Source organism: Oryzias latipes, chromosome 3, assembly GCF_002234675.1.
Source record: "Oryzias latipes chromosome 3, ASM223467v1".
Taxonomy (NCBI): Eukaryota; Metazoa; Chordata; class Actinopteri; order Beloniformes; family Adrianichthyidae; genus Oryzias; species Oryzias latipes.
Window position 1 is genome coordinate 399,246 of NC_019861.2, and position 22,987 is coordinate 422,232.

At 47.2% G+C, this 22,987-nt stretch overlaps 1 protein-coding gene across 1 annotated transcript in view; it reads right to left on the reverse strand.

Moving 5' to 3' along the window:
• The window catches only part of LOC101170149 (death-associated protein kinase 2-like), a 51,507-nt gene extending 42,084 nt beyond the window's left edge, over nucleotides 1-9,423 (reverse strand). Inside the window, exon 1 of the mRNA XM_023951221.1 lies at nucleotides 9,181-9,423. Within this exon, the coding sequence (XP_023806989.1) occupies nucleotides 9,181-9,242 (62 nt within the window). The 5' untranslated portion in view covers nucleotides 9,243-9,423. The remainder of the gene's footprint in view (nucleotides 1-9,180) is intronic.
• Between the last annotated feature and the right edge of the window lie 13,564 nt (nucleotides 9,424-22,987).

Below are 22,987 nucleotides of genomic sequence, written 5' to 3' on the forward strand. Positions count from 1 at the left end.
ATCCAGTCCAGAGCATCGTCGATCCGAGGGAGGGGGTAGGAGTCCTTCTTGGTGACACTGTTCAGGCGCCGATAATCCACACAGAACCGCCAGTCTCCCTTTTTCTTTTTTACCAAGACAGCCGGTGCCGCCCACGGGCTACTGGACGGCTCGATTACTCCAGCTGCAGCCATCTGACGGATCATGTCCTCCGCAGCCTGGCGCTTGGCGAGCGCAAGCCTGTGTGGGCGTAGCCGGATGGGCGGGGCCGAACTGGTGTCTATGTGGTGCTGAACCAGCCCCGTCTGCGTGCAGTCTTCATCTTTGGCAGCAAAAATGTCCATGAAATCTGTAAGGAGATCCGAAAGGTGTCGGATCTGCTGGGGGTCTAAGTCTTTGCTGCTACGTTGCAACAGACCCTGCACTGCTTTCATTGTCTCTGGAGATGTGTTGCTGGTGGAAGCTGCACTCGCCGGAGCCCTGAAAGTGCTTGGTGCGGCGCTGCTGGCGGCAGGAGTCGTTCTGGAATCGCCGCTCTTCCTTCTTCCGCGTTGGAGCATCAGAGTCTCGCCTCCGATGGTGATGGTTGCCCGGGCAGCATCAACACAAGCCTTCCAGCGGGACATGAGATCGAGGCTAATTATGCAGGGCTCCGTAATGTTGGCCAGCCAGAACTCGTGCAAAATGTCCTGTCCTCCGGCCTGGATCCGCAGCAGCTTTCTCGCCACCAGCCCCGCTTTTTATCCAGTCACAGTCATTAGCTGGGTGCCGGTGGGGGTCCATGATTCCAGAAGGGACCCAGCGGTGCCTGGCAGAACCCCCCGCCGCACAAGAGAGATGGTGGACCCGGTGTCCACTAACGCTTGACACCGTTGATCTTCCAGCTGGCAACTCAGATAAAGTCCTCTGGTATACCCCAAACGTCCAACCAGAGTGCATCGGCCTTGAAGGGGCGTTGGTGGGTGGGATGGCAGCCCCTTCACCTGGTCATCCCGTTGTCGTTTCCCGGCGAAGCCGCTCTGGTCTTTGGTGCTGGCGCAGGGCAGTTGCGTGCGATGTGCCCGGGCTCCCCACACGGGTAACAACAATCAGAGGAACGCTGCTGACGTCGGGAGGCCAATGCATGGTGCTGAGACGGCCGTGGCGTCGATGACTGGATGCTGAAGATGTCCTCTGCCTCTTCCTCCTCATAGTTGACCATTCTCACGCAAGGCTGAGTGCTGGGCACCACACGTGAAGTGGAGAGGATGGCCTCTACTCGTTCTCCTTCCTGGATTGCTTGTTTCAGCGTCTGGGGCGTGGCCAGGCGGACGTGTTGGCGGAGCCGTTCGGGTGTGAGTCCTTGCAGGACTGCATGGAGTAAATCTAAATCTAAATCTAAACCAAACACAGCCATCATAAAATTAGTCTCTATGCAGATGACATATTACTGTTTTTAAGTAATTTACATTCTGTAAATGAAACGGCAACAATCATTAATGAATTCTCCTCTATATCAGACTATTCCATTAATTGGAATAAGTCTGTTTTATTACCACTGAACAATAATGCGGAGCAAAGACTCACAATACCAGTTAAATCAGGAAATATCAAATATCTAGGTATCAATTTTTCCCCCAAACTATCAGAACTGGTGCAGCTAAACTACACCCCATTACTGAAAAACATACAGGACGATCTAACACGCTGGACCAACCTGCCTCTGTCCCTTATGGGCAAGGTAGCCACAGTAAAAATGAAAATCGTACCCAAAGTTAATTATCTCTTCTCAATGATTCCTACACATCCGCCAGTAAAATGGTTCAAAACATTAGACTCATCCATATCAAGCTTTTTATGGAACAACAAACCTGCAAGAATTAGTCTAAAAACCCTAAAATCTGCAAAAAGCTGTGGAGGATTAGAATTACCTAACTTCCACAATTACTTTCTTGCAAATAGATTACAATACATCTTAAAATGGTTAAAAAATAATCCAGAAACCAACTCATGGTTAGACTTGGAACAGGCGTTATGTGGAAAGATCAACCTATCAGATCTTCCATTTATTAGCCAAACAGTTAAAAAACAGGATTGTTTCAAAAGTATTAATATAAATGCCACTTTAACAGCCTGGTGGGAATTTCTCAAAATATCAAAATCATCAATTCAACCGTGCAAAATGACACCCATCTGGAACAACCCAGACATCCTCATAAACAAAAAAATTATCCACTTCCCAGCTTGGCAAGCAGGGGGCATAAAACAACTACAGCACATAATTATTGATAGAAGATTCATAACTCCCCAGGAACTTCAAGACAAACATGGAATAAATAACTTCTTGGAATATCAGCAACTTAAATCAATTATTACTAAAAAGTTTAAATACAGAGACAACGATTTGAAGCTACCAGATGTAGTTACCACTCTGATCAATTTCTCAATGAATAAAACTCTCTCCAAAATATACAAACTTTTATGTAATTTAGATAATAATATTTCACTTCTGACAACAAAATGGGATGCGGATTTGAGCATCAGCACAGATGAAAGCTTTTGGTCAGAACTTTGTCTAAACACCTTTAAACTGACAAAAAGTCCAAATCTGCAGCTAATCCATCTCAAAACTCTTCACAGAATTTACTACACTGGACAGAGGATGTTCAAGATGGGTCTCAGTAACTCAGACATTTGCGAGCACTGTGATAATAATCTACCCGACAGCTACATGCACGCACTGTGGTTCTGCACGCCTGTCCAGGCTCTCTGGCAGCAGGTATGTGCCGATTTATCAGTCTGGCTTAAGGTTTCAATCACTGCCTCACCGTCACTTTGTGTGCTTGGTGACATGAGTGCCATCGATGTAGAAGGAGGATTAGGCTCTATCATTTTCATAACTCTTTGCATTGCTAAAAAAACTATTTAAATAAATTGGAAAAGCAAGAAAAATATAAATGTAAGTCAACACAGAAATCTGCTGCTTGATCATATCAGCTTGGAAAAAATGTCAGCCCAAGGTTCAAGTAACTTTGAAAGAATTCGGTCTCTCTGGTCACCTGTGGTTGACTCCATGACTTAGGGGGTGGGGGGCTTGGTCGTCGCTGCTCCTTGCCCTTCTGCCGTGGTTTGGGGTGGGGGTCGGGGCTTCCGGTGCCTGGCGGGGGCGGTGGGGGGCTCCGTTGGTCGGGGGGTCGGGTCCGGTGCCTGGGTGGGGCGGGCTGGGGCGCTGCGTGGTCCTCTGGGCTTGGGTGTGGGGGTGCGTGGTGGGGGGGTGGGGTGGTGGCCTGGCTTGGCTTGGGGGGGTGGTCCCTTTGCCTGTGCTGGGGGGGGTTGGCGGGGGGCCCTGCTCGGGGGGGGCCCAGCGGCGCCGGATGGGCTGTCCATCTACACCTGGGGCTGGGATCGGCCCTTCCCTGGCTCTGGGGCGGGACGAGACAACCCTCTTGGGGCCCCCGGTCGCTCTGGGTGTCATCCGCTTCGGCTGCGGGGTCTGGGGTGGGGTGGGGGGGGGTCTTGTCGGCCCTGTCCTGTGGGGGGGCATTCTGGGGGAGGGGGGGGGGCATTATTGGTACGGGGCAGGGGGGGTTGACGGGTCGGGGTCTCCGCTGAGGCCATCGGCGGTTTCCCCGGCCGGTTGGCTGCCTCGGTCCCGTCGAGGCCTGACCAGAGCTCTTCTAGGGCCGGCGTTTGGGGGTGGGGGCCTGGGCTTGCTCCGGGGGGGGGGGCGACGCTTTCTGGCTCCTCTCTCTCTGTGTGGGGTGGGTGGTGCTGGGCCTGGGGTGTCGGCACCTCCGGGGGTGGGGCCCCTGGGCTGGGTGGCCCTGGCCCCATTTGCTGGGGGGGGGCTGGGGGACAGCTGTTTGACCACCGGGGGACAGTCTACCAGCTGTCCCCAACTTACCCCCTTCCTCATATAACCTCATATTAGGGTGAAGGGGTGGGGGGTCTAGCCTGCAATGCGCCTTGGGGGGGGGCTACTTGGGAGTGGCCCCCCTCCTATGGTTGCCGTATGGAGTGGGCCCCCCCTCTTTCGGTTTTATTTGCACCTTAGACATGTAGGGTCCTTGGTAGGGGGGGTGCTTGGACATCACTGCCAGCAAGCAGCAGATGTCCGCCTGGTACCCTACCCGCCAATTTTAACCGCACCTTAGACATTTAGGGCCCCTTGGTGGGGAGGGTGAGGGGACATCACTGTGAGTAATCAGGAGATGTCCCCTTAGTGCCCTACTCGCCAATTTTAACTGCACCCCCCTTAGTACACACACCCCTCCCCCTTCAATATATACATTCCAACATAAACACACACACATGCACACACACACCCTTTCAAACACACATACACGCACACACATTTTGCAAGGAAGGTGGGACCTGGGTCCATCTGTCCCCTACCCCTTCCCTGGTGGGGGGTGCGGGCCCCTTGGCGATGGCAGCCGTGTCCCTTGGGTGCTGGCTCCCTGGGCCCGGCGGTGCTCTCTCCGCATGGTGGGGGGGTTCATATTACACCTGAGCCGGGGGTGTTCGTGTCCCTGGCGGGTGGGTCCTGGTCCTTGCCCCTGAGCGCTGGGCCCCGCCAAACTTCCAACATGGCCGAGCCTGGTCGGGCCATATTTATAACACCCCTTGTGGGCCCTCTTTTTTCCCCGGGGTTCCCCCTCCTGGGCGGGGGTGGCGGGCCCCTGCCTTGCTCCTCCCTGGACCAACCGTGGGCCGGGCGGATGGCTGTCTGGAGTGCGGAGCGGGTCTCCCTTGGGGGGTCCTGGCTCGTACCTGGGGTAGGGGCGGGGGGATGCCCGGAACTCCTGGGTGGTGGTGGGGTGCTCGTCTGGGGCTGTGGGCGTCCTTCTCTGGTGGGGCCCTGCGTTGGGTTCTCCCGGCGCGGCGGGGGAGCAGCTCTCCTGGTTGGGCTGGGGCGGCACTCTCTTTCCCTCCGTGTCTCCCTGCTCTCTGGCTCTGGGGGCCTTGCGGCGGTCCTGCTGGCCCTGGCCTGGGTGGCGGGCTTGGTCGCCCGGGCGGCGGTTGTTCCTTGCCGGTTCCCGTGTGGCGTTGGGGGGATTTCGGCTGCCGCTGCTGCTGCGGTGGGGGTCTTGGGGTGGGGATGGCTGGGCACTCTCCCTCCTTCTTGTCACGTTCCACCATCCATTTTAGAAGAACATAAACACTCACCTGAGCACAGGTGTTAGCTCACCTTTGCACTAACAGTTTGCATGATTGAATTATTTCAAAATATTTTACACTAGTTGGTTTTAAGGCATAAGTATGCGTGTGAACACTATCTGTTTTGTGTACATGTCGACAGGTGGACATTTTTGCAGCTAGCAGGTGTGTTTATAACATTTGAGTGTGTGTGTGGATAGGCCCCGCCCTTTTTGTACTACATTTGAACCGTACCGTAATGATAAACAACCAGTAAACCTGTTGCTTTATGCTGCTTCATGGTCTTACCCCCCTTCCCCTCCTATTATTACCCTCCTACCCCCCCCTCTCTAACATCCCTCTCTCTTCTTCCCTTCTTTCCTTTTCCGTCCGGTCCAACACCAAAGATTTTCAAACATGATTGAAATTAATAAAGTTTGGCCTCAATTACAAAAGGGGTTTATTCAGACATACCTTTGGTTTGTCTGAAGATTAATAACCCCTCTTGTTAAAGTAAAATATGTCCAACACAAGAGGCCCTCAGCTCTCATCTGTCTGCCTAGCTGTTGGACAGGACAATTTAAAAAAAAAAAAAAAAAAAAAAAAATCTAAATCTAAATCTTCCTGCGCTCCTGAAGAAAATCGGGGGTAACCCCGCCGGACATGTAGCTGAATGTCTGCAGCTGGGGCAACTAGGCTCTCTCCATCACGACGGCAGCGGCTGGTCAGCTGCTCTCTTTCGTGCGTCTCTGACGGACCGAACCGACGTTCCAGGGCCGTGGTTAGGGCGCCCAGGTCCCTCCTCCAAAACCAGCAGAAGAAAGTGCATCCCACAATCCAGATCTGACAGGAGACCAATGGGTGTGTGACCGTCACTACAGTATAGCCTCCAATTCCACATTTAGAAACCTTGGGGTTTTATTTGACCAGGATTTATCATTTAAGGCTCACATATCTCAGGCGTGTAGAACTGCCTTTTCTCACCTGTGGAATATTGCTAAGATCAGAAATATACTTTCTAAGAGTGATGCTGAAAAACTCATCCATGCATTTGCTACGTCGAGGCTGGATTACTGTAACTCCTTGTTAGCAGCGTGTCCTAAGAGTTCCTTAAGAAGTCTCCAGCTTGTTCAGAACGCAGCAGCTAGATTGTTAGCAGGAACTAGCAGAAGAGATCACATCACTCCTGTGTTAGTTTCGCTCCACTGGCTCCCAGTTGATTCCAGAATCAAGTTCAAGATCCTCCTGTTAACCTATAAGGCCTTACATGGAATGGCCCCGTCCTATATTAAGGACCTCATAGTCCCTTACCATCCAATCAGAACACTTCGCTCGCAAAATGCAGGACTGCTTGTGGTTCCTAGAATTAGTAAAAGTACGGTTGGAGGTAGAGCGTTTAGCCACCAAGCCCCTGTTTTATGGAATAAACTCCCAGCTCATGGAAGAGAGGCCGACTCAGTTTCTACATTCAAAGTTAGACTGAAAACATTCCTCTGTGGACAGGCTTATTGTCCGACTAGTTAGTATTCAGAGATTATTTAACTTAATGTTAATGTGTTTAAATTAAACTTAATAGTAACTATTTGTTTTAAAAGCTGCTAGAAGTTGAAGCTGGGGTAACTATGGTACACTGGGGTTCTGTCCTCTTTCCTTTTTTACTTCTACCCTTCCTCTCCTCTATTCTTGATCATAATTTATCATTTAGTTCTCCATGCCTCTGTTTGGTGCAGTGATTCATGTATTGTCCCTCTTTTCCTCTCCCCTCCTGGGGAGTGGGAGTGCTTCCAGACTCCAGTTGGCTCATCCGTGCTCCAGTTCCTGACCGTTTACCTCGCCTTTGCTCCTGCTCCTACACCTGGCTGTGGATCCTGCCTCTGGCTCATCTCTGGCTCGTCTCTGCTCTGTTCCTGACCGAGTACCTCGTCTCTGCTCCTGCTCCTACACCTGGCTGTGGTTCCTGTCTGCGGCTCGACTCGCACCCCTGACTGTCCCCCCTACTCCATCTGGATGAAGCTCGTCTGCTGGACTTTTATATATGTAGTTGTAGATTTAGATAAGTTAATTCTTCTCTCAGAGTTCTGGTAAATCGCCTGTCCGTCCTGGGGGAGGATCCCTCCTTCATGTGGGCACCCCTGAGGTTTCTTCGTTTTTTCCGGAATCCGTTTTTTTAGGAGTTTTTCCTTTCCGTGAAGGGGGCTCTAAGGGCAGGGATGTCCAGTTTAGCTAAGTCAGTTTGTTAGTTCAATTTAGTATTTTCTTATTGAATTCTATGTATTCATGATCCTTTTGAGTTCATGTTTTACTTTTTCAATTACCGATACGAAGCCCATCGAGATGACTGTTGTTAATTTGGGCTATACAAATAAAATTGAATTGAAATCGAATTGAATTATCACACAATGTGAGACCATAACCTTTATTGAGACATCTGATTGGTCAGTTTATAACTTGCACTAAAAAAATAGGATCAGCAAGAAGACATTAAGAAAAGGTAGTAGAGTGAGAACGGTTCTTCTGACCAATAGAATGACGGAGTAACAGCTGTTTATGTCTCTGTAGATGTCTTTGGGATTCTGGCTTCTTGAAGCCAGCAGGTACTTCCTGTTTACCGTGGGGGAGGGGTCACTCTGTCCAATTCTCGTCTAGAGTCTGCTGGTGCAGTGAGTCATGGTTCTGATGCTTAATCTATTCATCCTATTTAATCTAACACATTAATTGTGTCACAATGTTAGGTGTTATTCAATCATGCCATCCAGTTAACCTATTTGAGATTTTCTTTAGAATAAATCAGAAGGCTGGCTCTTTTTTAATAATGTCTCCGTGATTTAAAGAATCATTTCAGTCAGACAACTCATGCAGTAGAGAATGATTTCTTTCCATATTTCTTTTAGTTTGGCATAAGACTCCGTTCAGATACAATAAAACACGATCTTCATAGAAAAGTTCAACTACACCAACGGAGGTCATAGGTGGAAGCGGGGGAGGAGGGAGGGGCGACGAACGCAGGGCTCATGGAAATGGAAGAAGAGGATTGGACCGCACACCTGGAACTTAAGCAGGACGCTGACCAGGTGAGTTGACTAGACTGAAGCGCCCGCAGGGAGGAGGAACCAGATAAACGCACTGCTGAGCTGCCTGCCTGAAATACTCCCAGGGTCGTTCATTATAATCAGGGGGTTTGTGTTTTTGTGGAATCTTTTTTCATTTGACTTTAAAACGGTTTTATAATTTGATTGGAAAAGTTTTTCCACTATTATTGATAAAATCCTGAATTTTTCTCCCATTATGAAACTTTATTGATTAATTTTGTCCCCATTAAAAATGTAATTAAACACCTACTTTGTCTCCTAGGTTTCTGTAAAGAGCACATCTATAGGTCTTTTTTTAAAGTTAGCAGAGGGTATCTGAATAATATTAGGTTCTACAGGTGTTGGGTCTGCTCTGTTCCGCTCGGTTTTAGGGTTTGTAATCAAACACGCTTTGTTCTGCAGCTGCTCTGAGCGCAGAAGAGCCAACACTAAATATAGAAGTCTTTTAAAAGCTCAGCGGACAAGCAGCTGACTCTGCCTGACTAAACCACAGAAACAAATGACAGAAACGCCTTTAGGTCACATTTCTTCATCAACGTCCTAAAACAAGCTAAAACATCGTTTTCACAGATGTGGAGGAGTTTGTTTTAGAAATAACGGAGCAAAGTTCCACGAAAAAAACCTTTTAAACTCAGGAATAAACTGTCATGAAGCATCACTGGCATCAGTCCTCTCTGAGCAATGGATACAGGTTCCTCCATCACAACATTGTCAGGACTTTTGTATCATGACAATGCTCTCATTCATTTACTCTGCTAAAGTTTGGAAACCTTCTCATGTCGTATGATGTCAGAAAAAATTCTGATTGAAGCCATCACCACTAAAAAAAGTTAAAATAAGTCAAAGAAATCGACATCATCAATTGTATGATGTCACTTCACATGTGAGTCACCAAGGCCAATCCTTTTATTTACTGTAGGAAACAGTTAGTCTTGGTTTTAGTCATTCTTGTTTGGTCCTAAAGAGGGTATGAACGTAGCATGCTTATCTCTACCTGCCCAGCTCTTCACCAATGATGTAGAAATCCTCCACTCTCTGCTGCTTGAACCACTCCATGTCTCCAATCCTCTCAACTTTTCACTGAATTGAAGCACCTTTTCAACCCAGACAAAATACAAAAGCTTTGGCACCTTTAAAAAAACAACAGAAGCTTGAAAAGGACTGAGCAGTTTACTGAGAGCCTCAGCCAGGGCGTCTCAGCACTTCAGAAATAACTCCATGTGTGATCTGAGCCAGCCTACAGCTGTGGCAGCTAGAGCAGTCAAGAAGAACTAGGAGACCATCATAGCCATCCATCGTGCCACAATTTAGATCCTAAATAGTATAAAGGCTCACAACTTTAAATACAAAAGCAATTTTTGAAAAAAGAACTTTGTAAGATGGCTTTCAAATGCAGCCTCTGTGATGTTCAAGTCATTCCAGGTTTTAAGAATGACTTTTTTAAATCCATATCCAAATCCCTACTTTCATATCTGTTGGACAGAAAGTAAAAATTAGTAAGATAACAGATTTATGATTCTAATTTCAGTCCTCTAATGAGAGTTGTGGAAAAATGGAAATGTTATTTTTGAAAATATTTAGATATTTTTAAGCAATGGCTTCAGTTGGATTTAAACCTGTCTTGGTTGTTTTGTGGAAGTCAACATTAAGCAAAAGGCAAATAAAGGGCAGTGAAGTACATTTTAACCAGCAGAGAATAAAACTCTTCATAAGGCGTTAAAGAAAAAAACACTCCATGAAAACAACATTTTTGACTTTGAGGCAGATAGACAGACAGAGAGAGAGAGAGAGAGAACAGAAGAGGACATGGAAGGAAGAGGCTGCACACTGCAGCAATACTCAGTCCCTGCCTCTCATTCTACCATTACAGGCTCACTGGTGGTGTCTGGATTCTGGCTGTCGGTGTATTAAGGGTTTATTTCTTGTTACTCTTCTTCCTTAGGGCCAGAATTCTGTTTTTTGCACCATTATGCTAACAAACTCTTTAAAGATCAAACAGTGTGACTTCCTGGATTCTCTTTTACATTTTGTCCTAGGAGAAACCACAAGTTTGAAACCACCTTGGTTATCTGAGCTCTTCTGTTCAGTCCATCGCTATACATTACTGGGTTGGCCGTCACATGACATACGACGGGACACACATCCGCCATTACTTTCCATTGAGTCATGTCCGTTTTGCCGAGTGAAGGAATGACGAGGTCACAACAGGGAAAGAATCACAAAAGGGGACACAATGTTTTGCAATCCACTGCAAAAGTTATGACAAGAAAAAATCTGATGGAGAAGAAGCTCCTTCCACAGGTTAGTGATCACATTTTAACAGAGAAATCAGGCTGGGATACAGGAAGTGGGGGCTAAGGTTGCTGCTAGCATGCTGGTTTGGGTCATCGATGTCTATTTTTATCAATGTTTGATGTTTTGATTTAATGTTTATTACTTTCAATTTTTCAAACTTGCTGTTTTCAGGATATTGGGATTATAATGCAGGAATGAAGTGAATAACTTTTACAAAAGGCTTTTTAGCTGAAGGCTGTACCTGTCAGCAGTCAGAGCTCTGTCTCCCCCTCTGGTCACCAGCAGGAACCATCAGAGTACTGAATGCACTCCATCTCCCAGCAACCCCAGCGTTTCCTGGATGCCACATACCTGACTCTCATTCACTTAATCAATCACAGCATACTGAAGCTCTGAACTAAAGCATTGTTTGTGCCACCCTGCCTGCATTACTGAGCGGTACATCTGGAGCTGATCTTCTGTCTCATGACTGTTTCTTTTTATTTTTATTTTTTTTTTTTTAAACTTGTCCTGTCCAACAGCTAGGCAAACAGATGAGAGCTGAGGGCCTCTTGTGTTGGACATATTTTATTTTAACAAGAGGGGTTATTAATCTTCAGACAAACCAAAGGTATGTCTGAATAAACCCCTTTTGTAATTGAGGCCAAACTTTATTAATTTCAATCATGTTTGAAAATCTTTGGTGTTGGACCGGACGGAAAAGGAAAGAAGGGAAGAAGAGAGAGGGACGTTAGAGAGAGGGTGGGGGGTAGGAGGGTGATAATAGGAGGGGAAGGGGGGTAAGACCATGAAGCAGCATAAAGCAACAAGTTTACTGGTTGTTAATCATTATGGTACGGTTCAAATGTAGTACAAAAAGGGCGGGGCCTGTCCACACACACACTCAAATATTATCAACACACCTGCTAGCTGCAAGAATGTCCACATGTCAACATGTACACAAAACAGATAGTGTTCACGAACGCATACCTATGCCTTAAAACCAACTAGTGTGAAATCTTTCATTCATTCAATCATGAAAACTATTAGTGCAAAGGTGAGCTAACACCTGTGCTCAAGTGAGTGTTTATGTTCTTCTAAAATGGATGGTGGAATGTGAAAAGAAGGAGGAGGAGCGCCCAGCCACCCCCACACCCAGACCCCCGCCGCAGCAGCAGCGGCAGCCGGAATTCCCCCAACGCCACACGGGAACAGGCAGGGAACAACCGCCCCCCAGGCGACCAAGACCGCCACCCAGGCCAGGGCCAGCAGGACCGCCGCAAGGCCCCCAGAGCCAGAGAGCAGGGAGACGCGGAGGGAAATAGAGCGCCGCCCCAGCCCAGCCAGGAAAGCAGCCCCCCCGCCGCGCCGGAAGAGCCCAACGCAGGGCCCCACCGGAGAGGGACGCCCACAGCCCCAGACGAGCACCCCACCACCACCCAGGAGTTCCGGGCATCCCCCCGCCCCGACCCCAGGTACGAGCCAGGACCCCCCAAGGGAGACCCGCTCCGCACTCCAGGCAGCCACCCACCCGGCCCACGGTTGGTCCAGGTAGGAGCAAGGCAGGGGCCCGCCGCCCCCGCCCAGGAGGGGGGAACCCCGGGGAAAAAAGGGCGTCCCACAAGGGGTGTTATAAATATGGCCCGACCAGGCTCGGTCATGTTGGAAGTTTGGCGGGGCCCAGCGCCCAGGGGCAAGGACCAGGACCCACCCCCCAGGGACACAAACACCCCCGGCTCAGGTGTAATATGAACCCCCCCACCGTGCGGAGAGAGCACCGCCGGGCCCAGGGAGCCGGCACCCAAGGGACACGGCCGCCATCGCCAAGGGCCCGCACCCCCCACCAGGGAAGGGGTAGGGGACAGACGGACCCAGGTCCACCTTCCTTGTAAAATGTGTGTGCGTGTATGGGTGTTTGAGAGGGTGTTTGTGTGCATGTGTGTGTGTTTATGTTTGAATGTATATATTGAAGGGGGAGGGGTGTGTGTACTAAGGGGGGTGCAGTTAAAATTGGCGAGTAGGGCACTAAGGGGACATCTCCTGATTACTCACAGTGATGTCCCCTCACCCTCCCCACCAAGGGGCCCTAAATGTCTAAGGTGCGGTTAAAATTGGCGGGTAGGGTGCCAGGAGGACATCTGCTGCTTGCTGGCAGTGATGTCCAAGCACCCCCCCTACCAAGGACCCTACATGTCTAAGGTGCAAATAAAACCGAAAGAGGGGGGGCCCACTCCATACGGCAACCATAGGAGGGGGGCCACTGCCAAGTAGCCTAATATGAGGTTATATGAGGAAGGGGGTAAGTTGGGGACAGCTGGTAGACTGTCCCCCGGTGGTCAAACAGCCGTCCCCCGCCCCCCCCCCAGCAAAGGGGCCAGGGCCACCCAGCCCAGGGGCCCCACCCCCGGAGGCGCCGACACCCCAGGCCCGGCACCACCCACCCCACACAGAGAGAGAGGAGCCAGAAAGCGTCGCCCCCCCCGGAGCAAGCCCGGGCCCCCACCCCCAGACGCCGGCCCTAGAGGAGCTCTGGTCAGGCCTCGACGGGACCGAGGAGGCCAACCGGCCGAGGCAACCACTGATTGCCTCAGCGGAGACCCCGACCCGTTAGCCCCCCCGACCCGTACCAATATTGGGCCCCCCCTCCCCCCCAGAACGCCCCCCCACAGGACAGGGCCGACAAGCCCCCCACCCCACCCCAGACCCCGCAGCCGAAGCGGGTGACACCCAGAGCGACCGGGGGCTCCGAGAGGGTTGTCCCGTCCCGTCCCAGAGCCAGGTGCAGATGGGCAGCCCATCCGGCGCCGCTGCCCCCCCCGAGCAGGGCCCCCCGCCAACCCCCCCCAGCACAGGCAAAGGGACCACCCCCCCAAGCCAAGCCAGGCCACCACCCCACCCCCCCACCACGCACCCCCACACCCAAGCCCAGAGGACCACGCAGCGCCCCAGCCCGCCCCACCCAGGCACCGGACCCGACCCCCCGACCAACGGAGCCCCCCACCACCCCCGCCAGGCACCGGAAGCCCCGACCCCCACCCCAAACCACGGCAGAAGGGCAAGGAGCAGCGACGACCAAGCCCCCCACCCCCTAAGTCATGGAGTCAACCACAGGAGACCAGAGAGACTGAATTCTTTCAAAGTTACTTGAGCTTTGGGCTGACATTTTTTCCAAGCTGATATGATCAAACAGCAGATTTCTGTGTTGACTTATGTTTATATTTTTCTTGTTTTTCCAATTTATTAAAATAGTTTTGGCAATACAAAGAGTTATGAAAATGATAGATGCTAATCCTCTTTCTACATCGATGGCACTCATGTCACCAAGCACACAAAGTGACGGTGAAGCTGTGATTGAAACCTTAAGCCAGACTGATAAATCGGCACATACCTGCTGCCAGAGAGCCTGGACAGGCGTGCAGAACCACAGTGCGTGCATGTAGCTGTCGGGTAGATTATTATCACAGTGCTCGCAAATGTTTGAGTTACTGTGACCCATCTTGAACATCCTCTGTCCAGTGTAGTAAATTCTGTGAAGAGTTTTGAGATGGATTAGCTGCAGATTTGGACTTTTTGTCAGTTTAAAGGTATTTAGACAGAGTTCTGACCAAAAACTTTCATCTGTGCTGATGCTCAAATCTGCATCCCATTTTTTTGCTGGAAGGGCAATATTGTTATCTAAATTACATAAAAGTTTGTATATTTTGGAGAGAGTTCTATTCATTGAAAAATTAATCAGAGTGGTCACTACATCTGGTAGCTTTAAATCGTCGTCTTTAAATTTATACTTTTTAGTAATACTTGATTTAAGTTGCTGATATTCCAAGAAGTTATTTATTCCATATTTGTCTTGAAGTTCCTGGGGAGTTATGAATCTTCTATCAATAATTACGTGCTCTAGTTGTTTTATGCCCCCTGCTTGCCAAGCTGGGAAGTGAATCATTTTTTTGTTAATAAGGATGTCCGGGTTGTTCCAGATGGGTGTCATTTTGCACGGTTGAATTGATGATTTTGATATTTTGAGAAATTCCCACCAGGCTGTTAAGGTGGCATTTGGGAGCCAGTTTAGCTCGTGCTGGTTTGCGGCGCCTTCCGTCCGTGAAACCAGGGTTCAGATCCGGGCTGCTCCCTGTTCCCTTCTCTACCTCTGTGCCGGTCCCAAGCCCGGTTGCTTTGAGAGGGTTGCGTCAGGAAGGGCATCCGGCGTAAAACATTGCCAAATTTATCATGCGACTCGTTCGCTGTGGCGACCCCTGATGGGAGAAGCCGAAAGAGAAACAACAACTGTTAAGGTGGCATTTATATTAATGCTTTTGAAACAATCCTGTTTTTTAACTGTTTGGCTAATAAACGGTAGATCTGACTGGTTGATCTTTCCACATAACGCCTGTTCCAAGTCTAACCATGAGTTGGTTTCTGGATTATTTTTTAACCATTTTAAGATATATTGTAATCTATTTGCAAGAAAGTATTTGTGGAAGTTAGGTAATTCTAATCCTCCACAGCTTTTTGCAGATTTTAGAGTTTTTAGACTAATTCTTGCAGGTTTGTTGTTCCATAGAAAGCTTGATTTTTGATTGAGTTAGAAAGCTGACTGTTTCTAACTCGTTTGCCTGCCCCGACTCTCGCCTGGATCCTGACCACCCCGTCTCTCCTCTGATGATCTCATGCCTGTTATCTGACTCTGATTTAGCTCTGTGGACATTTAGCTGAGCTAATAAACCTGCTGCATTTTGATCCAGCCGACTGTTGTCGTGACAGTAGTAGACACATTTATTTGCTTCTGTTGGAATGAAAGCGCACGGACAGGGGTTTCCAATTCAAACCAGAGATTTATTATCCTCACAACATTTTTTATACAGATATCCAGGCTCAATCAATTTCCCTGAATGCCTTTTATTAAACAGAGCTCACAGCAGGAACACAAGAAAGAGCGCTGTTTCTCTCCCTGCCCAGGAATTTATACAATGTATGGATGAATGTGTAAATGCAGAGAGGAGGGGGCAGAATCCGCCTGGTCAGTTGTCTCCATGGCTCCCAGGAATGTTAGCTGTCCCATAGCCACTACACAACCCACACACCTACAAAGGATCCCCCCACCACCACCATGAGTGCCAGGCACCCACCTCCACAACCTATCCTCCCATGTGTCTGCTCCTCTAAACTCTCTCACATGTATGCATGCATGATCTGCTGAACCCGTTCTATGTGTTCTATATTGTTCACTACGCAAAACTACTTTGCTACTGATTTGCACACCTGTATAAAACTCCTAAAACAGCAGTTAGTGGACTAGTAAATGTTTGGTTGAGACTAAAGACAGTGACATTTACCAATGTTTATGTTGTTTATGATAAAACACACGTAAATGCATTTCATAACAATATCCTGCTCTCTCAAATGTTCCACAGATTCATCAAACTACTATCAAATGTAATATTTTCATCAACTTATCTGGACTATCTTTACAAGCGAGTAGGGATTGCACTAAAAATAATGTTTTTCATGCTCATTTTTCTAGCATTTTATGAACCTGGATCATTGCAGGTGATGGTCAATTATTCTTTATAGTGTTCTTCAGTGTTGTTGGTCACTGAAAGGAAAACATGAAAAGTAGTTTTAGTAAGTATGAGTTACTGTAATAGAAGTACTACACAGATCAGTTTGAATCTATGGGCTGATAGTTTGTCACATATTTTTAATTTCTTTATTAGATTGTTTCATTCTAATTTTAAAAAGCCTGCCTTAGTTCTAATCTTCTATTTTATATAGTTTTTCTCAGTCGCTTTAGTACAATTCTCAGATCAGAATGAAATTCCCAAAACTATTTGTTCAATCTTCACATCATGATGTCACTTGTGCACATCATATAAGCAGTTTCTCACTTCTTTGAACAAGTTGCAATTGCTTTGGTACATCCATGCAAATGACTATGTACAATTCTCTGCTCTTTGCTACATTATCAATTGTTTATGTCATGTTGATCAAAATTTATTATATAGTTCGACTGTAAAAGTGTAAATGTGAATCTTGTCCAGTCTCTTGCAATCAAACAAAAAAGGTGTAACTTACATTTTACAATAATTGTCATCCAAACTTTAGCCATAGTTTCCATCAGAACCTCCCTCTAAAGTACACAGTTATATTGACAACATGACTAAATCATTTGACCGTCTTGTTCATAGACAATGACACAAGGACTTGATATTCTGATGGCACTGACATGTTCAATGACATAAAGACTTAATATGGAGAGATGAACTAAAGATTTTGAGCAAGTTACTTTTTGCAAGAAATCCATAGTGTTTTGCCGTTTGTACAAATTGTTTTGAGAAATGCACACACGTATTTGCAAACTTCAATTCTGATCTGAGAATTGTTCTAAAGAGACTGAGAAAAACTGTATTGTTCATATTGTAATTTGTTGACAGACCATGTCATACCAACATAGAAAAAACCCACTGCAAACAGTAACACAAAGGGAAAAAAGATAGGACAATATTCTGTCCAACAGTACAGGCAGTGCAGTAGGAATTGGTGTGGTCTTCCTACACCTCTTGTCGTTCCTGTTGGGCCACAAATTCTCATCCACATCACAGCGAATATCCTCTCTTGCAACGCAGCGAAATATGTTTGTCACATTATGAAAACTTTGTCAACCATTTTGCAGTTAATGACTTATACATTGAACTAATGACTAGGTGTTTTGAGGAGTAAGACTACTGCACAGTGAACTATATAATACATTTTGATCAACATGACATAAACAATTGATAATGTAGCAAAGAGCAGAGAATTGTACATAATCATTTGCATGGATGTACCAAAGCTATTGGTTCGCAAAGGTTCGCAAGATGGCAGCGCGAACACATCGCGAGGCTCAGCGTCTCTCCAGTCTTTGCAAATTTGCAGTAATATTCCTGCTCATCTCGGGTCTGTTCGTACTGAACAGCTTTGCTTTAACATCATACACCCGACAGGAGCTTTTGGATATCGGTGAGGACCTTACCAGCAGTTTTATTACCAATCTTCGGCTCATCCCTGAGATCGCTAGAACAACCGAGGCTTCACACTCTACCCGGCCGGGCGGAAGTGCTCGCAGGCGGCGTCGGGATCGTAAACAAAGGCGGGGGAAGCGTGGAGGCCTAAGAGCCAAGCTAAAGCTAACACCGCCCCGGCTCTCTTTACCCAGCATCTTCCTCGCTAACGTGCGGTCACTGGTGAACAAAATGGATGAGTTACGACTCCGCATCACCCACAGGAAGAAACTTATGGACTGCAATGTCATGGTTTTCACAGAAACATGGCTACACAACAACGTACCCAACAATGCTATTGAGCTAGCAGGACGCTACATGCTCCGGGCAGATAGAACGGCAGATGACTCCGGCAAGACAAGAGGTGGTGGATTATGCATTTATGTCAACAAAGCTTGGTGTACGAACACTGTCATTGTTGGGAGATATTGCTCAGCTAATCTAGAGTTTCTCATGGTTAAATGTAGACCTTTTTATCTGCCACGGGAGTTCACTTCCACCACAATAACCGCAGTCTAAATTGCACCGGATGCTAATGCCAAGCTTGCTTTGAACGAACTCCATGCAGCCATTAGTAAACAACAGACTGCTCACCCAGAGGCTGCTTTTATTGTCGCGGGTGATTTTAATCACTGCAAATTAAAGACAGTACTCCCCAAATTTCAACAGCATGTTTCCTGCCACACCAAAGGAGACAAAACTTTGGACCATGTTTATACAAATAGCAAGGGAGTTTACATGGCGAGCCCCCTCCCCCACCTCGGACAGTCTGATCACCTTTCCTTGTTTCAACCGTGTGAAGCCATCAGTGAAGACCATCAAAGTGTGGCCAACTGAAGCAGACTCTTTACTTCAAGACAGGTTTCAACTGCCTGTGGCTCTCACACGGACATTGACATTGATATCTACACCTCCTCTGTACTGGATTACATCAACTCCACCATTGACAGTGTAACAACAGAAAAACAGATAACAACATACCCTAATCAGAAGCCATGGATGAACAAGGAGGTTCGATTCCTGCTGAAAGACCGCAACGCTGCTTTCAGGTCAGATGACGCTCAGACCTACAGTAAATCCAGGGCTAACCTGAAAAGGGGCATCAAAAAGGCCAAGTACTGCTACAAGCTGAAGGTAGAGGAACACTTTTTCAACTCTGACCCACGACGCATGTGGCAGGGCATCCAGATCATCAGTGACTATAAGTCAAGCAACCCCACACCAACAGTCATGGACGTCTCCTTCCTTAACGAGCTAAATGACTTTTATGCTCGCTTCAACAGCGACAGCGAGGAGACGGCCACCAAAATCTCACCCTCAGCAGACCACCAACCCCTTAAACTCTCCCTCTCAGATGTCCATACTGCACTGAGCCGGATCGACGCACGCAAGGCTGCTGGTCCGGATGGCACTCCTGGACGTGTGCTTGGGGCATGTGCAGAGCAGCTTGAAGGGGTCTTCACAGACATTTTCAACCTGTCCCTCTCCCAGGCAACTGTGCCAACATGTTTTAAGTCCACATTAGGGCTGCAGCTATCGATTCTTTTTGTAATCGATTAATCTAGCACTTAATCGATCGATTAATCGAGTAATCGGATAAAACGATTTGTGTGTGTTTTTGAACAACCAAAACAAATAATGCATAACAAAAATGATGTGGTTGTAAAATGAACAAGCATTTGATTTAAAAAATCCGCTCTGATGCAAATGTTACTTTTGGTGTTTTTAAGTTGGTCTTGAGAAGTGGCGGAGCTAGAACATTTTGTATGGGGAGGGGGACAGAAGACTTTGAAAGGGTGGCACAACACCAAAATGGAAGGCCATTAAAAATAAAAGAATCAGAAAAACATATTTGATCATTATCATTGTTTATATTTCGTGTAAAAATAATGCTTTTGTTATTTTTGCAATGCTTAAAGAAGCCTCGCGGTCCGCCGAAAGGCGAGCTACCGCCTGTCCCAGCCCCTGCCTCTCGGCGCCCCCTCCACGCCCCCTCCGCGGCCCGCGCTGGTCGCCGCGGCGGGGGCGCGGAGCGGCTGACGCCACCCCTCGCTCGCTGCAGGCGGCACCCGCGGGTATGCCAGCTCTATTTTGCAGTAGAGACACTGCACCTTGTTCTCTTCTTTATTAAGTGTGTAATGATCCCACACTTTAGGCAATTGCTGCCGTTTATTTATAGATCTATTCTCCGCCATCGCGCCAACTAAATTCAAAAGGTCCGTGTGAATAAACAGTCCGTGTGACACAATCAAATCCCTGCGCCGCGCGTATAGTGCGCGTCATAGGAATTTTTTATTTTTTTTTATTTTTATTTTTTTATAACTTGTCCTGTCCAACAGCTGGGCAGGCAGATGAGAGCTGAGGGCCTCTTGTGTTGGACATATTTTACTTTAACAAGAGGGGTTATTAATCTTCAGACAAACCAAAGGTATGTCTGAATAAACCCCTTTTGGAATTGAGGCCAAACTTTATTAATTTCAATCATGTTTGAAAATCTTTGGTGTTGGACCGGACGGAAAAGGAAAGAAAGGAAGAAGAGAGAGGGATGTTAGAGGGGGGGGGGGGGGTGATAGTGGGAGGGGGGGGGGGGGTAAGACCATGAAGCAGCATAGAGCAGACAGGTTTACTGGTTGTTTATCATTACGGTAAGGTTCAAATGTAGTACAAAAAGGGTGGGGCCTGTTCACACACACTCAAATATTATCAACACACCTGCTAGCTGCAAAAATGTCCACATGTCAACATGTACACAAAACAGATAGTGTTCACGAACGCATACCTATGCCTTTAAACCAACTAGTGTGAAATCTTTCATTCATTCAATCATGCAAACTATTAGTGCAAAGGTGAGCTAACACCTGTGCTCAGGTGAGTGTTTATGTTCTTCTAAAATGGATGGTGGAATGTGAAAAGAAGGAGGAGGAGCGCCCAGCCACCCCCACACCCAGACCCCCGCCACAGCAGCAGCAGCAGCCGGAATCCCCCCAACGCCACGCGTCATAGGAATTTAACGAGGCTTCGAGGCAGAGTTTTTGCTTCGAGGAATTTTTGTAATCGAGTAACTCGAGGAATCGTTTCAGCCCTAGTCCACATCCATTGTGCCAGTACCGAAACACTCCTCCCCAACGTGCCTGAATGACTACCGCCCCGTGGCACTCACACCCATCATTATGAAGTGCTTCAAATCAAATCAAATTAAATTCAACTTTATTTATAAAGCACTTTTCATATATAAATATAACACAAAGTGCTTTACATTAAAACACAACAAAATATAAAAACAAGCATTGACGATTTAAAAATAAATAAAATAAAAATAAATAAATAAATGGGGCCCCCCTCCCCGTACCTAGCCCCCCACTCCTTTCACACCTCCCACCCCCTAAGTGATGGCAAAGGACAATGAGAAATAGGCTGAGCACAAAAAGAGGATGCTGGAAACGCTAATAATTGGAACCTCCCCCTCCGTGAACAGCCGCATAGACAGCCAAATGCAGCTTCACAGGCGGGGACCGCTCCACCACAGCTAAGTGGTGATGCAGGTCCCCATCTACATCTAGAGCCGCAGTGGCTGAACAGCAGCCGACCCAGAGGGAGGGGTTCCAGCTGAGGAAGCACCGGAAATAAAAATGAATAAAAATGAGAATAAACAAGTAAAAATATTGATAAAAACAATAAAACATTAAAATAAGGTAAATTAAAAAAACGCGTTTAAATCAGATTCAAGTTCATAAAACAAGATAAAATGGATAGATAAATAAATAAAATAAAAAGTACATATAAATAAATAAATAACTGAATAAATACATAAAAGTAGTAAAAAATTAGCTAAAAGCCAGGTAAAAACATGGGTCTTGAGCCTTTTCTTAAAAGCATTAATGTTCTCTGCGGCTCTCAGGTCCTCTGGCAGACTGTTCCATAAACGGGGGCCATAGTGCTGAAATGCAGCTTCTCCATAGGTTTTAGTTTTTACAGTTGGAATGGTTAACAGACCAGTGCCAGAGGATCTCAGGGTCCGCGAGGGTTCATACTTTACTAAAAGATCTGATAAATAAGAAGGCGCAAGACCGTTAAGACATTTAAAAACTGTTAAAAGTATCTTAAAATCAATCCTGAAGCATATGGGGAGCCAATGCAGGGATTTCAAAATTGGGGTGATGTGAGCCCCCCTCCTGGTCTTTGTAAGAACTCGTGCAGCAGAGTTCTGGAGAAGCTGAAGGTTCCTAATGTTGGTTTTTGGAAGACCAGAAAGCAGGGCGTTACAGTAATCAATTTTACTCATGATGAAAGCATGCCTTAGCATCTCCATATTAGCAAGAGAGAGTAGTGGGCGGACTCTAGCCAGATTTTTGAGATGATAAAAACCAGTTTTAACCACCTGTTTTATATGGGGGATAAAAGTTAGCTTAGAGTCGAAGATAACACCCAGGTTTCTGACTGTTTCTGAATCTTCTTTCTCTTTCGGCTTTTCCCATCAGGGGTCGCCACAGCGAATCATCCTTTTCCACCTCACTCTATCATCTGACTGTTTCTGAATGACTTAATGAAAGTTCCTGTAGCTTCAGAAACTGTTTCTCCTTCTTGGCTTCAGGACCGATAACTAAAATTTCCGTTTTGTCCTGGTTGAGCTGCAGAAAATTATTTGCCATCCATAATTTTACATCTAAAATACAGTTAAAAAGTGCTTCTATTGGTCTTGTGTCATCAGGAGACATAGCTATATACAGCTGGGTATCATCAGCATAGCTATGAAAGCTGATGTTGTGGCTCCTGATGACATTCCCCAGAGGAAGCATGTAAATGTTAAAAAGCAAGGGGCCAACGGGGCGCTTCGAGCGACTGGTCCTGGCACACCTCAAGGACTGCCTCCCACCCACACTGGACCCACACCAATTTGCCTACCGCAGAAATAGGAGCACAGAGGATGCAGTATTCACAGTGCTGCACTCTGCACTCACACACCTGGACAATAACAACACATATGTAAGGATGTTGTTTGTTGACTTCAGTTCAGCATTTAACACCGTCATTCCCTCCAAGCTGATCACAAAACTTGGAGACCTAAACATCAACACCACCCTCTGCAACTGGATTATGGACTTTCTGACCAACAGGCCTCAGCATGTTCGGTCAGGTCATACCCACTCCACCACCATCACACTTAATACTGGCGTACCACAGGGCTGTGTGCTGAGCCCATTCCTCTACTCCCTTTACACCCACAACTGCAAGCCTGTGCATGGATCCAACTCCATCATTAAGTTTGCAGATGACACCACGGTGATTGGCCTCATCAGTGACAACGATGAGACTGCCTACAGGGAAGAGGTACAGCACCTGGCCACAAGGTGCGCTGACAATATCCTGCTCCTTAACACCAACAAGACTAAGGAGCTCATTGTGGACTTCAGGAAGAAGAATGGAAGCACTCATGACCCCATCCACATTAACGGGATGGTTGTTGAACGTGTTACCAGCTTCAAGTTCCTGGGA